Raw genomic sequence first — 24,997 nt, forward strand, 5'->3', positions numbered from 1 at the left:
TATTCGTCACATGCACACTTCAAGCACAGTGAAATTCATCCTCTGCATTTAACCCACCTGAAGCAGTGAACACACGCGCGCACACACACACCCAGAGCAGTGGGCAGCCCAGAGCACCCGGGGAGCAGTCAGGGGTTCAGTACCTTGCTCAAGGGCACCTCAGCCCGAGGCCGCCCCACGTCAACCTAACTGCATGTCTTTGGACTGTGGGGGAAACCGGAGCACCCGGAGGAAACCCACGCAGACACGGGGAGAACATGCAAACTCCGCACAGAAAGACCCTTGCGGGCCGCTGGGTTCGAACCCGGAACTTTCTTGCTGTGAGGCGACCATGCTAACCACTACACCACCATGCCGCCCATAACAACTTATTATTATTATTGGGCTGGCATGGTGGTGTAGTGGTTATTACTGTTGCCTCACAGCAAGAAGGTTCTGGATTCGAACCACATGATCAACAGAGAGTTTGCATGTTCTCTTCGTGGGTTTCCTCCAGGTGCTCCAGTTTCCTCCCACAGTTCAAAGACATGCAGATTTGGTAAAAATACCCAGCCACTGGGGTTGCACGAGCCAGTGTATACGGAGTGCTGGTCCCAAGCCTGGATAGCTTGGGGAGGGTTGCGTCAGGAAGGGCATCCGATGTAAAAGCCTATGCCAAGTGTGGATTATAATGATCTGCCGCGGTGACCCCTAATGGGAGCAACCAGAAGAACAAGATTATTATTATTATTATTATTATTACTAATTTATCAGAAACCCACCTAAAACGATCGAAATGTTGAACAGTCGCGAAGATAAACCAAAAATCCCAAATGGATCTCCACTTCATTTTTTAAATGCACTACATTCAGTCTGAAATAATGCCATGTACATGCTATGTAGTGCACTACCAAGATTTTAGTTTTCAGAATAAAACTTTAAAGATTCAAAATTGTTCATGACACTTGGTGTTTTTAGTTTTATATTGCAAATTTAATGGAAACTCACGTAAAACGATAACGTTGGTTGGTCTAATTATTATAAATAATATAAACAAACAAAAAAAGGCCACTGGGTTGAAACTGGTGGGGTAAAACTGTGGCTCTGCAGACAGATATTACTATTGCACTGGAATAGCCACCATAGGTCCTAATCCATGTTTGGAAAGAGAGGACTAAGGGAGGGGCAGCACGGCGGTGTAGTGGTTAGCACAGCAAGAAGGTTCTGGGTTCAAGCCCAGCGGCCGGTGAGGGCCTTTCTGTGTGGAGTTTGCATGTGTTTCCTCCGGGTGCTCTGGTCTCCCCCACAGTCCAAAGACATGCAGGTTAGGTTCATTGGTGTCTCTAAATTGACTGAGTGTGAATGGTTGTATGTCTATGTGTCAGCCCTGTGATGACCTGGTGACTTGTCCAGGGTGTACCCCGCCTCTCACCCACAGTCAGCTGGGATAGGCTCCAGCTTGCCTGCGACCCTGTACAGGATAAGCGGCTCCAGATAATGGCTGGATGGAATCAGGGAGGGTTTTTCAGTTGATTGCAATCTGCAATCTTGCCGCTAGATGCCACTAAATCCTACATATTGCACCTTTTAAACCTGGTTATTGCAGAATCTGCCACTAGATGGCGGAATGATTCTGATTTTTATGTCCCGGCTTTGTCATGTCTGCATAATTGGGTTGAAACTGATTTATGATTTGGTTCTAATTTAGTCAAGTCACATTGTGGTTAATGACATATTAGTTATTGAAAAAAAAGCTAACTATTTCACAAAGACTGAACACGTGATTCTCTCTCTCTTTCTGTTTACAGAAACCATCAATCCCCTGGAGATTATTCTAATAGTTTCAGTGACCTTTATCTGGAAAGTGATTTATAATTTGCTCATCCATAATGAATATCTCCAGGCCCCGGTTTGTAACACAGCCCTGGGAGACATTGCACCCAGTCAGTTATCCTTCAAGCAACGTTTACAGGAGGAGGGGCGGAGACACAGGATTATAACCGACGCACAGAGCAGCCAATCAAATGTTTGGGTCCAAAGGATGGGCGGGGATAACGGATTCTTCTTAGCAAATGATGTTCTTCTAAACGAATCCTGTAACCAATGGGAAATTGGAGGTCACCTGACAGTTTTGTGTATCTGTCAGATAGAAAACTGAGAAGAGAAACGAAGAGAAGGCAAAACACGCACACACTCATTTATTTACACATCCTCACACACACACACACACACTCAGAGTGGACTGATAAACAAAACTGTGCTTGAGAACCAGGGCATGTTCAGCAGTGTTTTGGGAGAAATTTGATCTATTGAAGCAGAAAAGGTATGTCGTGTCTCCTTTAATAGTCGCTTTGCTTTGGGAATAAAACAAGGTGAAGGTTTGGAAACTGATACAGTGTTGCGTGTTAAAAGTAACTGAGAGACCCAGAGAAATAAATACTGCGCTTTTCTCAGATCTCAGGCTGATTTCTAACTATTCACTGAAAGAATATTAACAATAAGTGATGCTGTCTTGTTTATCAGTGTTAAATGTTACCATGCATCACCTGTTATAGAGTAAAATGGGTTAGTGTTTTACTTCTTAGATAATCCAGGCCCTTTGGGTTTAATCCCATAACTGGATCGAAACAATCTCATTACAAGAAGCTGCAACGTCAAGGTTCATATATAATTTTTTTTTCCCATCCACTGTCTTACTGAGTTTATTGCATTGCATTGCATTGCATGTGCAGGGAATAACGATTATAGCTGGTTGTATTGATCTATAGATATACACTACCGTTCAAAAGTTTGGGGTCACTTTGAAATGTCCTTATTTTTGAAAGAAAAGCCCTGTTCTTTTCAATGAAGATCACTTTAAACTAATCAGAAATCCACTCTATACATTGCTAATGTGGCAAATGACTATTCTAGCTGCAAATGTCTGGTTTTTGGTGCAATATCTCCATAGGTGTATAGAGGCCCATTTCCAGCAACTCTCACTCCAGTGTTCTAATGGTACAATGTGTTTGCTCATTGCCTCAGAAGGCTAATGGATGATTAGAAAACCCTTGTACAATCATGTTAGCACAGCTGAAAACAGTTGAGCTCTTTAGAGAAGCTATAAAACTGACCTTCCTTTGAGCAGGTTGAGTTTCTGGAGCATCACATTTGTGGGGTCGATTAAATGCTCAAAATGGCCAGAAAAATGTCTTGACTATATTTTCTATTCATTTTACAACTTATGGCGGGAAATAAAAGTGCGACTTTTCATGGAAAACACAAAATTGTCTGGGTGACCCCAAACTTTTGAACGGTAGTGTAGACACCAACACAAAAGTAGCAAAAATATATAATACAGTACTGACTAACATCACTAGCTTTTTTTCCCCCTCTTTACTGATGTTTAGATTTGATATGGAGTGAAACAGTATGAACTGGAAGGGCACTCGGTAGAGTCCATCCCTCTGCCAAGCCACACTGTATTATCAACATCAAAATTAAAAAAAAAAAATCACTCGAACCTTGGATAATGCTGAAGCCGTACACCAAATTTCATCAAAATCCGTTCACTACTTTTTGAGTTACATTGGGAACGGACACGAGAACAACCTCATCCGACAAAGTTGGCGGAGGTAAAAACTAAGTCCAGAGAATATTACCAAAGAATGGGGGGGAAAAAAAGTTTTTAATATCCAAATAATGATGGTTATCGCCTGAAAATACACACAATATTCAGACAAGTGTAGCATATAATTATTATATTTAAATAATATTGGCTGGTTTTTTTCGTGGTATATCAGATATATTCCGTTCAGCTAGTGTATTATTATTATTATTATTATTATTATTATAATACACATTCAGTGGAACAATTCTAGATTTTACAAAAAGTTAAGGACAGGGCGGTAACTTACCAATATTGAATGCTGATTCTGATCAAATGTAATTCAACATTCTGTCAATCCAATGTACAAAGTCAGAGTTCTAACAATAAAAATGGTACAAGTCCAAAAAGCCTGAGCAACAACCCAACTTATATACAAGCTCTATACAGGTAGACAGTTCAAGTTCACAGTTACTTTTGGTCGTAGTTAATTGTTACACTGCAGTTGTTCAAAACAAAAAAGGGCTTTGCTGAGTGAAGTCCACGAGTGAAGTCCTCTTGTAAAAGTCTCCGTCACTTTTCCTCACCTCCAAGTAGAGCTTTGCCAATATTTCCGCTATTGCTCTCTTTTCCAGTTTTTCGATGTCCGTTGGTCTGTTTTCCTCTTGTAAATGTGTGAAGAATATATAATGAAGTTTTGGTAGCCTTTCTGGTGTTCAGCGCGTCTTTCTCTTTCAAAATTCTCTCTCAATCTTCCGCTTTGAATGAAGCAAACCTCGCAGCTATGTTTGCTTATAAATGGTCATAGTCACTCGCTGGCGTGGAAGTTTTACATCTCTGACGTGTCTCTTTTCCAGTTTTTCAATGTCCTTTGGTATGTTTTTCTTTTGTAAATATGCATGAAGAATATACAATGATGTTTTGGTAGCCTTTCAGTGCGTCTTCAGTTTCAGTTTATTTGTTGTTTAAACCGGGCACTGGATTAGCCTCATCTTCTCTCTTTCCCGGCCGACAAAGAAATGATTGTGCGCATGCGCAGCAGAAAAGTTTTTCATTGGATCTTCGCATGAGCTCCGAAGTATGATGTGCTGTCTTGACAATGTGCAATATTATAACAATATTGCACGCTCATTCTCCATTGGGGAGAGTGGTGTAATACATGGAGGATAAGTGATATGATAAACAATATTACATGCCATCAATAAACCCAGTAGAAGGGAATAGAATACATTTTTTTATTCCATGGAAAAAGTGGCCCATATGTATCATAATTCCCAATATTTCATTCCAGTGACGTCACTCCCAGTGTTTTCCTGCTGACTGGACACGCATTGTCAAAATGGCGAACTGGTTCATAATTAAAATTTTGATTAACTTGTTTTTTGTTTTGGTCTATATAATGTAAAGAACATTACATGGTGGTGCAAAGATATGAAGTTTATCTTCTCGTGTTGAAAATGTTTTCACTTGTTCGCTTCACTCACTCATGAATCTGTTCACCATTTGAAGATAAACTTCATATCTTTGCACAACTGTGTAATATCCTGTATATATTGTGATATTGCTGTATTATACCAGGATCAGACTGTGCAAATTCACCCTGATGTTTTCATGGCTGACAAATTTCCTGTATAGCAAAGAACAGCGATGTGGCGTCTGGGACACCCAACACCACCCTGATGAAAAATCTACCATGTCAGAATTTTTTGTATTTCCTCACCTACTTTGACAACTTCTACGACGTGTTCGGTGATGGCCGTAATTGACCATTTCTTGACCCTCCTCCCTGACAGAGTGAACGATGACTGGTCAGGGTCAAACTTGTAATGTTACCAGTCTCCTAACCAAGACATGGCAAGAAGTTACGACACTATGATTGCTTAATCTGACTTGGTGACCATCGGTAAAGTTAAAAAATATGGTGTAGTCTGATCCCAGCATTACCCAGCCTGACTTTTAAGTCGGGTGTATTTAAAAAAAAAAATTGACTGTTTAAAAACCCAATACACACAGTGGTGAAAATAAAAGGAAACATTACGAACTCTCTGCACAAAAGTATCTTTAGACACCCTCGTGAAAGCAGAAGGGGGGAAAACGGTCTCGAATGCAGATCTTTTCAGTAAGATCTCTTACACTCTCAGTATTTGTCACATTGTCATTATGAGCTGAAAGCAAGACTGACTGTGTGGGGGGGAAATGGTGCACAGAAATGACCCAAAAAAACAAAACCCAAATAAAATCTCTAATTGGCGTGGCAATGTGTAGCACTGCTTATCCAAAAATAGATGGCTTGGTTGTTTAGTTCTAGTCGGCAATGCCATGTTCCTCTGTGTGTTTGATAGTTGTGTAAGATAAAGTTACAAAACGTGCCAGGAGTGATAACAGAGGCAGCAATATAACATGTTTACAACAGTAGCGGATTACACAGCCGAAGGGTTTTCAGTGCAGTTGCGTCTCCTGTGATGAGAAACCGAGGGCCGTAAAATAGACACACAGGGGACAAAGCCCGCTGAAGTAAGGCGTTAGACTGAGATATATATATATATATATATATATATATATATATATATGGTAGACAGAAATGTATCTGTATTTTAAAAAGATAGCCATCCAATCTAATCTACACTATCTATGTACACACTAAGCGTGCAGCTGTGACACCGTAACAACTCCTTCTTTTAAGTATTAAAGACTTAAAGTCCTCCAAAAAGAATTAACAGTAAAGTTGGGAAAGTCAAGAGTCCTTATCTGTCAGTTTGGAGTGTTTGCTTTGACTTGCGTATAGAGTGTCATGCAGTTTGACTTGTTGGTTCTCTCAATATTTATATAGTTGATTACCTGATGGGCACAAATCCAATTTGGGTTTGTTATAGGATGGTGGGTTCCCCGTCAAGAGCTCCAGGCCTGTTTACTTTTTGCTCTTTACCCCAGTGTCTTTCTGTCTGTGTTTAGTCTCACTTTCTCTCCCAAGTTCCCTTATTTAATGATTTATTTATATTATTTATTTTTTATGTCTTGATCATACTTCAGTTGGTTACGTTTCCCTGGGCTTCAGGGAAAGGGAAGGAAGCTTGAGGTACAAGGTGCTACCAATATTTATGGCTTGATTGTTGAAACTACAAGCGAACAAAGCACCAGAGGAGAGATTTGAGTCAAAAATAAGACCAGAATTGTGAATTTGTTCCTTCTAAGCCAGGAAAAAGTATGTTGTGGCAATGCTGAACTATTCTCGAGATATGGGCCAGGACATAAAACACTACACTATAGCACCAGCATAAGGCTGATCAGGAGGAGTACTACCTGGTGACCAAGTTTGGAATTTAGATGAATATTTAGAAGAAGAAAAGTGTGAACTTGGCGATCTGAGGGGTCCAAGGACCCTTCTTAAACAGCTCACCCAGTGGCTAGTTCTTCCCAAGTTATGTACATCCATCCATCCATTATCTGTAGCTGCTTATCCTGTCCTACAGGGTTGCAGGCAAGCTGGAGCCTATCCCAGCTGACTATGGGTGAGAGGCGGGATACACCCTGGACAAGTCGCCAGATCATCGCAGGGCTAACACAGACAACCATTCACACTCACATTCATACCTCTGGTCAATTTAGAGCCACCAGTTAACCTAACCTGCATGTCTTTGGACTGTGGGGGAAACCGGAACACCCAGAGGAAACCCACACGGACACGGGGAGAACATGCAAACTCCACACAGAAAGGCCCTCGCTGGCCGCTAGGCTTAAACCCAGGACCTTCTTGCTGTGAGGCGACAGTGCTAACCACTACACCACCATGCTGCCCCACTACTTGCTTACGTAATTTTTTTGTTTTGTTTTTAAATTAGCCTGGTCATCATTAGAAGGCCACTTCAGGTTTAAGAAAGTTTCGCCTCAGCCATGTTTTCTTCACTCTCTTTTCTGTCCACTCAGATGCAGTTCATGCTGCTGTTCAGCAGGCAAGGCAAGCTGCGCCTGCAGAAATGGTACGTTCCGCTGTCTGACAAAGAGAAGAAGAAGATCACACGTGAGCTGGTACAGACCGTCCTGGCACGAAAGCCCAAGATGTGTAGCTTCCTGGAATGGAGAGACCTCAAGATTGTTTACAAAAGGTCAGTGAGTGCTCAGTGATCCGTCCAGTCGTGGCAAGTTTCACCAGGAAATCTACAATTCATGCTGGGGCAGTTTTTACCAGTTAGCATTGCTAGTACTCCAGGGTGCTACCTACACTTATGAGTGCAGTCCAGAGACTTTATGAAAGTCAAAATCATACATTTGTAAAAGTAGTGCAATTGTACTTCTATGCTTGTCATGTGACTTTGCAAACTATTACTTCAGCTTTGCATTTCAGTTTGTAAGTTTACAGATTGCTATGCCACAGTTTGTAGCGAACATTTTGTACCAATTCCATCCCCTCGGCTCTCGAGAATTGTTCACCTGTCTCCACGTACTCAGCTCTCTGAAGCTGCCCAGTTGACCCCGCCCCTCGACTCTCTGGAACCTGCCCACCTGACTCCACCCATTTAGCTTTCTGGAACCCGAGCCTGAATCCTTAGCTCTGTCGAACTATCCACTTGACTCCACCCACTCACCTCTCTGGAACTGCCCACCTGACCACACCCACTTTTTTAAATCAAATTTTAATCGACTGTCAACCTGACCACACCCCCTCAAAACATTCCAACAGTGAGGTTGCTATTAGTTACAAATAATTTCAAACGTTTACACACGCATCCACTTTGAAATTATCGTACTAATTAACCAGATTAAGTTTTACAGAAGTGCCTTAATGATCCTTTTTTCCACTCTTCCGTTTCTGAGTTATACAGTATGATACCCTCTGATACCTGGCCTGTTAATTTTGAGCCTCTTTAAGCTTTTAATTCTTTCAATAAGACTTGAATGTGTTGTGTTGTAATGAGGCACATTTAGATAAATTATCTAAAGCGTGCCAGCAGAGATGGTGAGCAAATGGTTGTGCTTGTTAATAAAGATGCGTATCCGCATATTAGCCTAAAGTGCACGTGCTGTAATGTTTAGGTTAGCCGTTGTAACAGACACCAAATTTGTAGATAAACTGTAAAATAGACTTTTTTTTTTTTGACCTTCAAACCAAAGTGGGTGCATTTTTTTTTTTTTTTTTTTGCGCACACGGATGTATGTATGTCTCTTTTATCCTTTTTGCGTTCACGCTGAGCGTTTTGTTTGCCTTTTTCATTTGAGCACGCCTCAGGTAAACATGGCAACAGTTTGAGGATGACATTGAGCCATACCTTCAGTTCATACACGGAAAAGTCCACACGTGCCTCTGTGAGCACGTACGAGCTCATCCGCTGCTCAGAGAGTTACTAAATTAACCAGCGGCGCTACTCATTGAGCTTGTTCGTGTTGTGCAGTCAGAAAGATGGCTTCCAAGTTCCCAGCTGTTTAATTCACATTGAATGTGTACACAACCGTCACATGGCACCGCTCTGTGTAAGCTTGTTCGAGCCGAACCACAGCAACCTTTGTGACGGAGAATTCCTGATCTGCCCCTTATAGGCTGTCTCATTAACACAGATAGAAATCCCAAGTTAAGAAAAGGATGAAAGGAGTCGCTCATCTGATCACACTGTGTCAGGAGAGCAAAATTTGAATATTTAATGTAGCCCAGTTGCCATGGTAGCTGATGGGGTTGGATGAGCGAAGAACCACAATGACCTTAGAACGAACAGACAAGAGCTAACAAGAGAATGATAGAACACAGACACACTACCAAATGTGTCAACGTTATTCTGCCAAACAGTATCAGACCATGCTGTGGTAATCATGGAGAGCTAGCAAAGGTCATGGCCGTGAATGTTAGTGCAACGTATTTGTTACAATCTGGAATTGAAATGGATTAAATTTATATATATATTTTTTTATTTAATGTACACTATGTAAATAAAAGGTTAAAGGAACAGTCCACCGTACTTCCATAATGAAATATGCTCTTATCTGAATTGAGACTAGCTGCTCCGTACCTCTCTGAGCTTTGCGCGACCTCCCAGTCAGTCAGACGCAGTCAGACGCGCTGTCACTCCTGTTAGCAATGTAGCTAGGCTCAGCATGGCCAATGGTATTTTTTGGGGCTGTAGTTAGATGCGACCAAACTCTTCCGCGTTTCTCCTGTTTACATAGGTTTATATGACCAGTGATATGAAACAAGTTCAGTTACACAAATTGAAACGTAGCGATTTTCTATGCTATGGAAAGTCCGCACTATAATGACAAGCATACTAACACCTTCTGCGCGCTTCGACAGTGCATTGATGCGGAGCTCAGATATCAATGCGCTGCCGAAGCGCGCAGAAGGTGTTAGTACGCCTGTCATTATAGTGCGGACTTTCCATAGCATAGAAAATCGCTACGTTTCAATTTGTGTAACTGAACTTGTTTCATATCACTGGTCATATAAACCTATGTAAACAGGAGAAACGCGGAAGAGTTTGGTCGCATCTAACTACAGCCCCAAAAAATACCATTGGCCATGCTGAGCCTAGCTACATTGCTAACAGGAGTGACAGCGCGTCTGACTGCGTCTGACTGACTGGGGGGTCACGCAAAGCTCGGAGAGGTACGGAGCAGCTCGTCTCAATTCAGATAAGAGCATATTTCATTATGGAAGTACGGTGGACTGTTCCTTTAATCAAAAAAAAAAAAAGCAGACACCTGTTGGTTCCATCAGTATTCACTTACTGGGTCAATACTTGGTAGAACCACTTTTGGCTACAGGACTTCTAGAATCTTCCTCCATCAGCTTTGCACATCTAGCTCGTGATGTTTGCCCATTCTTCAAGGTACATTTGCTCAAGCTCAGTCAGATTAGATGCAAATTTCAAGTCATGCCATGGATCCTCAACCGGATTGATGTATGACCTTTGACGTTGGCCATTCTAATACGTTCAACTTCTTGGTTTTGAAACACTCTAGTGTTGCTTTGGCAGTATGCTTAGGGCTGTTGTCCTGTTAGAAAGTGAACCTCCACCCCAGTCTCAAGACTCTTTCAGACTGGAAAAGGTTTTCTTCGAACATCTTAACCAGTGGTCGAGTTTTAAAATCAAACCGGGGGGATGGTGAAATTTTTAGTCGCGTGTCGACCCATCGGTCGGTCCGTCGGTGGGAAACTGGTTTGCTTTTAGGAGGGTTTGCACACAACGTAGGTCTGTGGACCTTGTTCATTTACCAGACATACAGTATTTTGTGCTGATAAAGTGTGTAGTACACACTGTGTACCCTTTTTATTGTTGTAAAAAACATAATACACTGGTATTTTACTGTAAAACATGCACAGTGTGGATGTCATGTGTCATATTTAGTCAGTCTCCTGGCTGACATACCTACCACATTCTCCATATTAGGGTGAAATGCAGATGACAAATTTGAATTGTAACTTCATAGTCATGGTAGGCTCCTTTTAAATCGTTTGGTAAATAATTTATTAAAACCTCAGCAGGCAATGTAAATGAACAACTGAATCTTGTCATATCAGGTCAATAGAATTTTTATTCAAAGCTGAACATTGGGAACATTGAGTTAAATACAGAGGTAGGTAGGGAACCAATAAGCTAAAACAAGCAACAGTAAATTGTAAATCAGCCTTACATGTTGTGACCGTCTCTCTAATGAGGCAATGAAGCCTTCAAAACTGCTAGTGTCGTTTATTTTAGCCTTCCTGTCTTGAATAACACTTTGTTGCCTGAAGAATAACAAACGAACGTCCAGGCTGATTAAATTAATGGCCTTATACAAGAAATCAAAGCTAACATGAACCTGAGTAAGCTATCGATAGCTAGCTAGACTCCAAACTAACATTCATTATGATAGCTGTGTTGTTATCCGCCGCCCACAAATTAGGCTACATATCGGTAACTTTACAGCATGATAGTGGGCTCACAGAAAGTGTGACTGATATTCGTAACTCTTGACTTACCTCCTGAAATGTTTTTTCTTGCAATCTTAAATCCAAACTTGCTTAGGTCTTGCTGTCCACTCCGCTTGGCCAATGCTGCAATCCGCTGCTGTCACTGACGCCGAATGAAATTAAAAATAACGGAACCCCAACTGAATGTCACCTCCTCAAACGCTTCGCTTGCGCGTGCCCTCTTTCGTGGTAGCTTAATGTATGCTCAGTTTCAGCAACGCTACGTGGAATGGCATTTCTAATTCCAATGTTAAATAGAAGTAATGTCCACATTTATTGATAAAATTGCTCAAGGGAAGGGAGGGGGGATGCCCGTTTTAGAGGGGGGATGGTTTTGACCATTTTTTTATTCCAGGGGGGATGGCATCCCCCCCCATCCCCCCTCAACTCGAGTACAGATCTTAACCGCAACCCTGCTCATTCCATTATATTAACCCTCTGGGGTATTTTCTGGCACTGTCATGATTTTTGGCATGCTCCAATTTTGTTGTCGATTTTCAACAAATCTAAACAGTATTTTCAAAATCCTATGACTTTTTTTTTTGTATTCAGCGTAAGTTCAGCTGCAATAATATCTATGTAGTATGTATGTCATTATTGTACTTTTAAAAACAAAAACAAATGAAGCTGTTGTAAAAAGCAGTTTTAGAACTGTGGTGGAATGTGTGGAAAAAAAACATGACCTTACGCATTGTGACAAACCGTTTTGATCACTTGAGGTGATTCTGTTCAGTCTTAGGAATGTATTAAGTACAAAAACTTAAATCTGCTCCATTGATTTGGACAATTAACTGGCCATCAAAAAATTTACGTCTTATTGTTTTGGGAGGGTTGGCAGTGGGAGGGGTATTCAATGAGTAGAGTAAAAAAATTTCCATTCCATTCAATGAGAAGAGTGAAAACCCCTTCCACTGCCAACTCTTAATCCCATCAGGTCAAGTGATCAAAACAGTTCGTCACAACGGGTAAGGTCATGTTTTCACACATTCCAACACAGTTCTAAAACTGCATTTTACAACAGCTTCATTTATCTGGTATTGGACTTTATTTTGGTATTTGACTCTATTCAATGTCTTGAAATTAACTCATGCTGTTTTACTCAGTTCAGAGCCACAACCATCTCTGTTACACAATTACTGTAATTCTGCTCCCACTCCAACTCCAAATTTTACTCTCTACATTCAAAATAGAGCAAAGTTAGCTATTTTTGAGAGAAATACATTTAACTCTGGAAAAATTGCTCAGTCATTTTTCCTGTGTATGCACTACAACGCACACATCAACCCATATGCTCATCAGAAATAGAAGAAACATTTACACTTGCTCGAGTTGAATTTCGGCTGGATCGAGTTGAAGTTAATAAAAAAAAAGGCAGCGCTCATCAGTGTCGCAGTTCTCAAGATTGAATTGAATCGTGATCCCGAATCATGAATTGAATTGCTGTACTGAATCATCCGAAGCTCATAAAATCCACGTGCCATCTCACAACAAGTTTTACCTCCAAATAGCTTAAACTATGCCTGACAGACTTTATCCTGTTTACGTTGGACGTTCCCACTGCGAAAGAGAAACCAGTCGAAAGTGAAAGAGTGAAAGTGATCATCATGCCATTACCATGTGAATAGTCTTTTTATGAATGCGTAAGTGGGCGCTCCGACTCTGGTGTGACTGAGTGAGGTGACAAGTTTTAAGTTTCATCTAATTTAGGTAATTTAAAAACTAATAATATTTGGCAGTGGGCACATAGGAAAGTGTAAAGTTTGTCAATATGTTTATCATGCTTATATGATAAAACTCGTGAAGCTATTTCTCAATACGTGGCCTACTCATTCTAAACCTTGTCGAGCTTCGTTGATGAAGCTCCCGACCCCAAAGGGTTAATGCCATTTAGCAGGCACTCTTATCTGGAGCGATGTACATCATACCCAGAGCAGCCTGGGGAGCAGTTGCAGGTTAGGTGCCTTGCTCAAGGGCACTTCAGCAATTCCTGCTGGACCAGGGAATTGAACTGGCAAACTTTTGGTCCCAAAGCTGCTTTTCAAACCAGTCAGCCATGGCTTCTCATGGCCTAATGGTTCAGTTACCTAGTGTGAAAAGCATCCCTGCAATGGGATACTACCACCACCATGCTTCACTGTGGGAATGGTGTTCTTAGGGTGATGAGCAGCTTTGGTTTCCTTGATAGCTGACCCACACAGTGGCACAAGTTCACTTGACTGTCATGGTGCTTCTACATCGCCACACTGCAGAGCATTTTTTAAGGATTTTCCACTAGGAGACCAACTGGTCTGGGCAATACAATCGCAGGCCCCAGAGTCCATGCGGCTGCACCGCTGCGGCAGACTCTATGATGCAAATTGCCGCATTACGAATCCTCGTTTCAGCCAGCATAATATCAACATAGTTAATGCAATGCCAAGTTTTCCTTGTTAAATGTATACTTACATGGTACTTGGTTAATTAATTGCAACTGATTGAACCAAATGATAAGACATAACTTGGTTTAAAATTTGGTCTCCCAGTGAAGCTGGTTTGGCATTGACTAGGAGACCAAATCTGGCCACTGGGAGACCATTTGGCAAATGCTCGCTTTTACAGTGTGGCAGAGAATTTTTTTTTAACATAGCAAGAGTGGTGGTGTACCTTGTGTCTGATTAGCCAAAGAAAAGCTGATGTGATCTTCAGTTCAGGTGGTGCCCAACCGAAACGAAAAAAAAAAACCCAAACAAACTACAGAATGGTGCAAAATACAAAACATATTGAGTGAGTGACAGTTCTGTGCGTGGAAATGCCTTGTGGGTAAGAGAGGAAAATGGCCAGACTGGTTCAAGCTGCCAGGAAGGATATAGTAACTCATATAATCAATCACTATTTACAACCGTGGTGAGCAGAAAAGCATCTCTGCATGCAACAGCAGAAGACCACATTGGGTTCCACTCCTGCAGCCAAGAACAGGAATCTTAGAATCACAGTGTGGCAGAGAATTTTTTTACATAGTTACTGGGAGACCATTTGGTCTCCCAGTAACTATGTTAAAAAATTCTCTGCCACACTGTAAAAGCGAGCATTTGTCAAATAGACACAATGCAAACATACAGATATGACAAAAATGCCAAGGTGTGCCACATGTTTGTTGATGTTAGCCTGCACATTTATTGTTTCACTGAGTAACCGACTTTGTTGGATTTTGCAGAAGTACTAGACCGTGTGATATCGGATGATATTTTTATTCGTATTTGTGACACTATAATAAAGCGATTTTGTAGATCTCCACTTTGATAAAACCTTTTTATATCCATATAGGTCTTTCTCACTGATTTTACTCTGCTAGTGCAAAAGTATGAAATTTACATCAAAATCATTTTGCACTCTCACGCATTTAATTTGCTGCTGTATCCTGTGTTTCTGTAAATCCATCATTAAATTCATTTCAGTGGTTTGATTAATGGTTCCTTCGTGTGTCCCGGCCCTAAGGTTATATGAAGGTTCTTCCAAATGCACGTTCAGATTCTTCAATGACTAATGATGTTATTAGTATGCGAGAACGCACTGTTGATTAAGCTTTTCGGCAGCACGTTCGATTCCTTCTTTTGTTCTTTTCTCCCGAGTGTGTGCTATAATGCTTATCTGCAGGACAAGATGATCAGATAAATATTTCAAGGATTTTTCTCCTCATTTTTTTTTTTTTTTTTTTACATTTTTTTATCATGAGGGATTTACTCGGTACTGCAAGCATCAGAAACCTCAAGTAATTCTGAAGGTCACCTTAAAAAAAAAAAATCAAACGGAATGTCACACCGCACACATCTGTACTCGTATAAAGTGAACTGGTTTTCCTGCAGACACCTGGAACTACTAGTCCTGACATTTATTAAAAAAAAAACACCAAGCTAAAAGTGACAGTTTGGCCAACTGCACACAAATTTCCATCTATTCCAATAGTAATCAATCAGCCTATTTGGTGATCAAAGGCTAATACCGAAGGCCTTGAGGCTATCAAGTAAGCTAAGCTTCCATGCACTCACCAGACACATTAATAGGAACTACGTCTTGATTCTAAGATTCCTGTTCTTGGCTGCAGAAGTGGAACCCAATGTGGTCTTCTGCTGTTGCATGCTGAGATGCTTTTCTGCTCACCACGGTTGTAAATAGTGATTGATTATATGAGTTACTATATCCTTCCTGGCAGCTTGAACCAGTCTGGCCATTTTCCTCTTTTACCAACAAGGCATTTCCACGCACAGAACTGTCACTCACTCAATATGTTTTGTATTTTGCACCATTCTGTAGTTTTTTTTGTTTTGTTTTGTTTTGTTTCGGTTGGGCACCACCTGAACTGAAGATCACATCAGCTTTTCTTTGGCTAATCAGACACAAGGTACGCCACCACTCTTGCTGGAGCAGTTGAGGGTTAGATGCCTTGCTCAAGGGCACTTCAGCCATTTCTGCTGGTCCAGGGAATCGAACCAAAGCTGTTTCTCTAACCATTAGGCCATTCTGTGTAGACTCTAGAAACCCCAGGAGCTCAGCAGTTTCTGAAATACTCAAGCCAGTGCATCTGGCACCAACACCCATGCCACAGTGGAAAAAAAAAAAAAAAGAGATCACAATTCTTCATTCTGATGTTTGAAGTGGGCAGCATGGTGGTGTAGTGGTTAGCGTTGTTGCCTCACAGCAAGAAGGTCCGGGTTCGAGCCCCGTGGCCAGCGAGGGCTTTTCTGTGCGGAGTTTGCATGTTCTCCCCGTGTCCGCGTGGGTTTCCTCCGGGTGCTCTGGTTTCCCCCACAGTCCAAAGACATGCAGGTTAGGTTAACTGGTGACTCTAAATTGACCGTAAGTGTGAATGGTTGTCTGTGTCTGTGTCAGCCCTGTGATGACCTGGCGACTTGTCCAGGGTGTACCCCGCCTTTCGCCCATAGTCAGCTGGGATAGGCTCCAGCTTGCCTGCGATCCTGTAGAAGGATAAAGAGGCTACAGATAATGAGATGAGATGTTTGACATGAACATTAACTGAAGCTCTTGATTTGTATCTGCGTAATTATGTATTGTGCTGCTCTCAAGGGATTGGCTGATTAAAGAACTGCATAAAACAGCAGGTGGATGGGTGTATTGCTACCAGTTTAGCATCATACAAACAGCAGCTGAAATCGTCACACACTCTCCTCAATCTCCATCAAGGTGTTCGGTATTTCAAACAGACTTGCTTGTGTGGTTTCTATACCTTAGTTATTTATATAAACGTCCAAAAGGCAGAACAACGGAACACTAAAACCTGCCACATGAGCCGAATAACGGTCTTCAAGGCGTAGTTTGGGGTCACTCGATATGAATATTAGACTGAAAGTATGAAGGTGGAGTTGTACGTTGGAAACAGTCCGGATGTTTATTAATACACGATTCTGATTTGCAGCATCAGAATCGGAGCTGAATTGATGCTTTTGGTTTGTTTCCTATTTGGTGAGGTTTGATGTTGCACTGTGCAGAATTAAACAGACAAAATGCAAAACAACTTTTGGTTGGAGAATTGTGTAGGGTTGTGAAAATCCTGAAATTTTTTTGCATGGGAGAACTTGGGCCACATCCAACACTAAAGATTTTGGGAATTCACAGGAAGTTGAGCAGGAAAAAGCTGGAGATTAGGACATGCCCCCCCCCCCCCCCCCAAACTTGACTTATTTCATAACTTGGTTTAAGGTTAAAATTCTTGATAGTAGATTCTGTGTAATATTTTTTTCTGACAGATGATAAGAGCAAAACCTCCAGGCTGAAGACTGAAGAGACCGATTTACTTGCCGCACTGAGGGACTCTGAGCATGCAATGTATCCAGGGCACAATGAGGCAGACAGAGCAAGAAAGAGATATAACTTTGCCTTTGGCGGGTTTTTGTGTGTGTGTGTGTGTGTGTGTGTGTGTGTGTGTGTGTGTGTGTGTGTGTGTGTGTGAGAGATACACAGGCAATACCTTGACGGTTGCAGAAATGCAATATAAAACAGCATCAGCTCAGGAAAGGCATGAGTAGGAACTGTAAGAGGAGCGAAGAAGAGAGAATTCATGTTGTACAAAAAAAAAAAAGAAATAAATAAAAGACTGACAAGATTAAGGAGAGGGAGTGAGGAAGAAAGAACACACAGCCAGCTGGAAAAAAGAGGGGGGGGGAGAGAGAGAATCCCCTCAAGATCAAGCTGTGTCCTCGGAGCCTGCCTGCTCATCATTGTTCTCTTGTTAAGAGATTTCCTGTGCTGTGAAAATCCTCCAACACACACAGAGAGAGAGAGAGAGAGAGAGAGTAATGAGTCTTTTTCTGCTCTCCTGCTCCTTAACTAGACTTGCTCTTGTCAGAGTTGCTCATTCCTAGCCTTCATGATTAGGCTCTGCTGATCCCGTGATCTCCAACCTGATCTGTCCTCTGTTGCACTCATGATTGTTAAGCTGTCGCTAAGAAGTTAATGTTCTGTCCAGTTACCAGAAGATCAGGAGTCTCAGAACAGTCAAAAGAAGCCACTGCCGGGCCCTTGAACAAGACCCACTGAAGTCCCAGTATTAACATCTGAGTATTTGTTTTTGTTTTGTTTTTTAAGTTAATGCTTGTCTTGTGCAATATCTAAATGATTGGTGGACTTCCAAAGTCTCCATGAACATACCCAATTTATTCCCATTTGGATTTTAGCTGGAACTGTGGAGGTCCTAAACTTGGAATAAAGTTGCATACACATTTCACTTGCCTGATGTACCCAAGTCACTTCTCAAAACTATGCATTCCAGCTAGAACGGTCTTATTGTGTCAAAGCCGCCAAGCAAACAAAAGCTAAACTACGGTCTTCCAAGGAACCCTTCAGCACATGAATCAATACATCCTACAGTTAACCCTTAACTCTACAACAAAGGTTTTGTTTTCCTTTCAAATGAAGGTTCCTTCAAATCCTTTCACAACAAACCTTAAATGTTCTGCCCATGGCACAGAGCCTCTGATACCTTTTTGTACACTTTTCTGGCCACAAGCTTCAGAATCTTAATTGGCTTTTTGTACTTCATACTTCAATTTATTTTTTTCGCGGTGCGGTTTTCATAAAATCCTGCGCTCTGATTGGCTGGCGAGCGGGTTCGTATCCTACGGTACGGACCCTGGTTATGGACCTCTGGCGACTCGCTCGTTCACAACAAACATAGTAGCAATTTTTGTCAACATATTTATCTTTTTAATAAGGTTTTATAAGATTTTTATCAAAGATCTTATGAATTTTTGCCAGCATTTCTCAGGAGAATAGCATTAATTTTACAGCATGGATAGCGATAACGACAGTGTTCACAGTGAAAGCGAGTTTTACTACCCTGAGGAAGAAGAAATAAAAGAAAACATTTCAGGAGAAAGCTAAAAACCTGTAACTGTTTCTAACGCCGAGCAAAAACATGGCTGAATCCTGAATGACTCCTATTTGTATAAATAGGGGACTACATAGGCGGCAACATGTAGTTTTTTTTGTTTTGTTTTCCTGCCATGGAAGTGCACTTGTATACCGAGGAGGAAGCAATTTGCATTACAGCTGTGAATGAGGATTCAAAATGGCGGCTCGGCTCGGTTTTCCCTTTCAGGCGCTCTCGTTTTCTGTTAGAATTTGGTAAAGAAAAAAATAAATATATTATTTACCAGCTTAAGGTCGGTCCGTATGGTGAAATACCGTGACCTCGGCCTTGAATACTGACCTCGGCCCAGAGGGCCTCGCTCAGTACTTTCAAGACCTCGGTCACGGTATTTCACGATACGGACCTCCCAGCTGGTAAATAACATATGTATACTCATTCCTGTACCAGTTTTCAGAGGTATTGCAGTTGGTATTTTTGAACTTTTGGTGAAATAATTTTTTTTTTTTTTTTTTTTTTGGACACCTTCACATTTTTTGACAAGACTTGCCCAACCTTTTTGTGATACCTCCAAGTGTGGCTAACAAGACTTACTACTACTACTAATTACTACTACTACTACTGTGGATGGTCCAACATGGATAACCTAAAGATTTCCACTTTACAAAAAGAGTTTATGTCGAAATCTCACCCATACTTCAGTGGATAGTCTTACTTGGGTTCTTTAAATTTGTAACCAAGAACTGTAGGACTTATTCACAGTCTGCTCATACTGAACATCTTTTCCACACATTTAGTATTGTTTGTCTCTTTACTCTTTGATGCATACTGTAATGTATACCCACTATCTGGTGTCACCCAGAAGAGGACGGGTTCCTTTTTTGAATCTGGATCCTCTTAAAGTTCTTCCTCACTTCTTCTCAGGGAGTTTTTCCTCGTCACTGTGGCTTCTGGATTTTTATTTCAAAAATTTTGCTTGATGTTTTATAGAACATTCAAGTTTTGTATCATCCAAATATTTGGAATATTTTTAACCCTCAACTACTTGACTCCTTGCCTGGATTGACAATTTTGCAAATATAAAATTTTAAAGGGTATTAAGGATGCAACTTGATGCCCTAGGGCGGCACAGTGCTGTAGTGGTTAGCACTGTCGCCTCACAGTAAGAAGGTTCTGGGTTCGAGCCCAGCGACCGACGTGAGCCTTTCTGTGTGGAGTTTGCATGTTCTCCTCGTGTCTGTGTGGGTTTCCTCCGGGTGCTCCGGTTTCCTCCACAGTCCAAAGACATGCAGGTTTGGCTAATTGGTGGCTCTAAATTGACCGTAGGTGTGAATGGTTGTTTGTCTATGTGTCAGCCCTGCGATGACCTGGCGACTTGTCCAGGGTGTACCCCGCCTCTCGCCCATAGTCAGCTGGGTTAGGCTCCAGCTCGCCTGCGACCCTGCAAAGATAAGCTGTTACAGATAATGGATGGATGGACTTGATGCCCTTTCATCATGATAATGTCAGTTAAATACAGTATGGTTTTATGACACTGTATTTGCTTCTGTTAATCATTGTTCTCCACGGGCCCTTTTAAAATGGCACACTGCCACATTATAATTCTGGCCCACCACCCTTCCCGTGGCCAAAAAATAAAAATCAGTATACACCAAATAAATCATAAAGTATTCGCTTTATTATAATTTTGTAACTATTTAACACACAGAAGACCATTAAACGAATGCATACAGGGCTACCTGAAGTGGCCACGCGATTGCAATAGAAAAACATCCGGCCAGCTGCATACATATATACAAGGGCATTCTACAGTTAAAGCGATTGAAATTCGCGTGAGTATTCGGCGGCAGAGAACTTGCAGTAGCTAGAAGAGATAAATTTGCTCTTTTAATCAATAATTTCAGACTAGCACGACCAAATATCGTTATTTCATCGACAGGAGCAGTTTATGAAAAACGATAACGTTATCATTAAATTCCAAAGTGACACAAATATCCAGTCAAATTTCCCATAAAATTGTGTAAATTTCATTACTTCCGGTTAATCGAAAAAGCAAAACGCAGTTTTGAGCGAAGGCATGTCTATGATTTTTTTTTTTTAAATGAAGATTATCGCGGTTATATGCATTTGCATGGAAGTTCATTTATTTTTCACACACAGAAAAAAAATATTCTGTGGTTGGTAGAAGAGAGCAACTGGACTTGCTTGAAAAGTCTTGAAGACGTTTCGCCTCTCGTCCGAAAGGCATCCTCAGTTCTGTCTGTCTAATAGGGAGTATCAAGTATTTATCCTCTCATGGATCATAGAATTCGAATCAGAATGCTGATGGCTGCATTGTAGGTGGCTGATAGATGTCATAGACACCCACCTCTGTTCAGTGATGGTCGTTCCAGGTTGACAAAATTGAACGATCCTCTCTGGCTAAGATGTCTGCCAGTTTTCTGGAAGTCCTCTCATACTCCCGCACCAGTCGAAGGGAACTCATCCCAAAGTGCGTAGAAACATATCTGTGAAGATACTCAGTCATCCAGGTACATAGTAATCTGTGGTTGGTAGAAGAGAGCAACTGGACTTGCTTGAAAAGTCTTTTCAAGCAAGTCCAGTTGCTCTCTTCTACCAACCACAGATTACTATGTACCTGGATGACTGAGTATCTTCACAGACAGAAAAAAATAATTTTAGAAAATAAAATTTACGTGTAAACATATATTGTGTCATACTCGTTTCGCTCAATACAATACAGATTCCGCATTTTGTAATTACCACAGCTTCTGGATTACAGCACGTGTAGGAGGTTCACTGTTCATTGCAAGAATGAAATGTTTATTACATTTAAAATAATGCAATTTTAGAACACGATCCGGCATAGGATCGATAAATAATTATCACCTGCTCCAGAAATAATCAAGAATGCATGTTTTATATTTGAAACTGACAGCCACACTAGAGCGCCCGGGGAGCAGTCAGGGGTTGGGTACCTTGCTCAAGGGCACTTCAGCCCAAGGCCGCCCCACGTTAACCTAACTGCATGTCTTTGGACTGTGGGGGAAACCGGAGCACCCAGAGGAAACCCACGCAGACACGGGGAGAACATGCAAACTCCACACAGAAAGGCCCTCGCTGGCCGCTGGGTTCGAACCCGGCACCTTCTTGCTGTGAGGCGACAGTGCTAACCGCTATACCATCGTGCCGCCCATAATTTTTTGTAAAATGATATTTTAACAATGATTTAACATTTCATATCCATTTATTGGCCAGTTTCACTGTCAAAATGCCCAAAGTCCGTCAGCTTCAGGGGGGTGAAGCCCCCCACCGGGGCTCCGCCCCTGGACCCCAGGTCTCCAAACCCCCGCCACCACCTTTTTATTTTTGAAAAGTGGAGAACCCTGATTAATTATACTGTTACACAATGTAGGTGTGGTACAAAACAAGTAAAAATAGAGTTGCAACACAGGATGTTGTAATGCCATCAGAAATATTGAAAGCGGTGAACGTGTGCGGTTTTGGTCCAGTTCCGACATGGTGAATCAGACAGCGTGGTGGCAATGCGTGTGAGAGAAATGAGAAAGAGAGAGACCCTGGGAGGTTTGTATGCAATGTCTCGCATACTGTATCCTCTCTGCAACTGACAATTTTGTTTTATGCTACATTTGATTAGTAAATGACAAGACTGGCATCGCAATCAGTGCCAGCAGCTGTGCACAGAGCTGCTGCTTCACTATTTGACTGACTGTGTGACGCACTGCCGTGCCACCTCTCCTTTACTCTCCATGGATATAAGGTGCGGTGATGCCAAAGAATCGCTTGTATCCATATCTCATCTCATTATCTCTAGCCGCTTTATCCTGTTCTACAGGGTCGCAGGCAAGCTGGAGCCTATCCCAGCTGACTACGGGCGAAAGGCGGGGTACACCCTGGACAAGTCGCCAGGTCATCACAGGGCTGACACATAGACACAGACAACCATTCACACTCACATTCACACCTACGGTCAATTTAGAGTCAACAGTTAACCTAACCTGCATGTCTTTGGACTGTGGGGGAAACTGGAGCACCCGGAGGAAACCCATGCGGACACGGGGAGAACATGCAAACTCCACACAGAAAGGCCCTCGCCAGCCACGGGGCTCGAACCCAGGACCTTCTTGCTGTGAGGCGACAGTGCTAACCACTACACCACCGTGCCGCCCTGTATCCATATCAGAATGTTAAATTAAAGCGTACAATAGCTGAGCAGTAGAGGACTGAAGTGTCGTTTCTGTAGTCTGATTTGGTTTATTTTTTTGAGGTAAGCAAGAAATCTCACTATCTAGTATACATTTGTTCCGTGCTGTCGGACTACTTCATTAGATTCAAATCCTTTAAAGCCTGAGATTATCTCAGCTTCTCACATCTTGAGATGATTCATTCAGTATGACCCAAAAGCCCTTGGGGGGGGGGAACGACTCTCTTACTCAGTCTCCATCCGATGCCGGTGTCTTGGTTTGCTAGTGTAGAAAGAGCTGGAAACTTGTCTAGGTTCTAAAAACACAACCCAGTGGGGATGGCAACTTGCCAAAAATTCAAGCAACTACTCAAATGGTAAGCAAGTAAATAAAACCCTGGAGTGTGTGCTGATATACCGTAGGAATATAATCAATAATGGACTGGTGTGATTGCTATCCAACATAAATTAGTTCTTTTTACCACTGTGAAGTTGATTATCTTGTAACAGCACATCACAAGGTGTTTGATTCCAATTGTATCACATCAATTTGTCGACAATTACAATTTTTAGTTGGATGTTTTATCCATTTATAGTTTCACTCTTGTACTTTAACAGTTATTCCACGAAATTGAGTCGTAGATGAGCCGATAGCCGACAAGGCGTGTAGCACCGAGTTGACTTATAAGCCATGTACGACGAGATTGAGTGAGCGGAATAACCGTTTTATTCTATCCACATTCACTGGATTTTGAGAAACGGAGCATTTTTATTTTTTGCATATACAATAAATAAAAACTTTATACAAAATGTCCGACAAAATCATTTCCGCTTAGAATGTAAATAAACCGGCGAAATGACAGTAGCAATTTGTGAAAAATGCTATAATAATAATAATAATAATAATAATAATAATAATTTCTTTAAAATAAAAAAAGATACGTTCCTCCCATTAAATACTTTTATTCCATATTTTGTTTGCTTTTTTTTTCGAGTAGAGTTTTGTCCTCGGTTGGTTCAGCAACATGCTCCGCTTTTTTTTTTTTTCTTTTCCTGCTCACGGTATATGAGTCGATATCCTAGCAGTAGAGTAGCCAATCATAGTTCACGATTGCTCATATCCAGTGAATATGGATAGAATAAAAATGGTTATTTCTTCACCTCTCTCTCTCGCCCTCTCTCTTTTTCTTTTAATCTTACACAAAATAATGCAGCTTGTTACCCAGAAACCACAAACCTGAAGACTTTCATGTGGTATAGTTCAAGAGGACCATCCATCCATCCATCCATCCTATTCGACAGGGTCGCAGGCAAGCTGGAGCCTATCCCAGCTGACTATAGGTGAGAGGCGGGTACACCCTGGACAAGGTAATCGCAGGGCTGACACAGACAACCATTCACACTCACACCTATGGTCAATTTGGAGCCACCAATTAGCCTAACTTGCATGCCTTTGGACTGTGGGGGGAAACCAGAGGAAACCCGCGCAGACTCCACACAGAAAGGCCCTCGACCCCAGGACCTTCTTTCTGTGAGGCGACAGTGCTAACCACTACACCACTGTGCCGCCACTCGAGGAGTATAATAAGCCAATTTCAGAGAGGCCCAATAAGCTGTGAAGAAGAGAGTAATTGTTTCCTCTTCAAGTTAATCTAGCAGCTTTAGTACAGAAAGTTCTGTTCCAGTGACTGGAATGTTTAGCTCCAAACCTGCAAATAATCAATCAAAGTAAACAAGATAACCGTCTAAGCAAAATGATTTACGTTTAACTGTTGAGCTTGATGCTTGTGTTGGAGTCTACTTCATATGTACATTGCTTTGGGTAAACATACAGTGTCTTGCAAAAGTATTCGTCCCCCTTGGTGTTTGTCTTGTTTTGTCACATTACAAGCTGGAATTACAATTGATTTTTGGGGGGTTAGCACCATTTGA

The 24,997-nt window shown here is 41.6% G+C and overlaps 1 protein-coding gene across 5 annotated transcripts in view; it reads left to right on the forward strand.

Annotated features, from left to right (window-relative positions):
* The first annotated feature begins 2,111 nt into the window (after window positions 1-2,111).
* The window catches only part of LOC132896665 (AP-1 complex subunit sigma-2), a 103,399-nt gene continuing 80,513 nt past the window's right edge, over window positions 2,112-24,997 (forward strand). For 3 of the 5 annotated variants that reach the window (XM_060937655.1, XM_060937654.1, XM_060937652.1), the window contains exons 1-2: window positions 2,112-2,302; window positions 7,490-7,668. In XM_060937655.1, the coding sequence (XP_060793638.1) occupies window positions 7,490-7,668 (179 nt within the window). In that variant the 5' untranslated portion in view covers window positions 2,112-2,302. The remainder of the gene's footprint in view (window positions 2,303-7,489; window positions 7,669-24,997) is intronic. The other 2 variants (XM_060937653.1, XM_060937656.1) reach the window with 1 other exon arrangement.

Source organism: Neoarius graeffei, chromosome 13 (assembly GCF_027579695.1).
Source record: "Neoarius graeffei isolate fNeoGra1 chromosome 13, fNeoGra1.pri, whole genome shotgun sequence".
Lineage (NCBI taxonomy): Eukaryota > Metazoa > Chordata > Actinopteri > Siluriformes > Ariidae > Neoarius > Neoarius graeffei.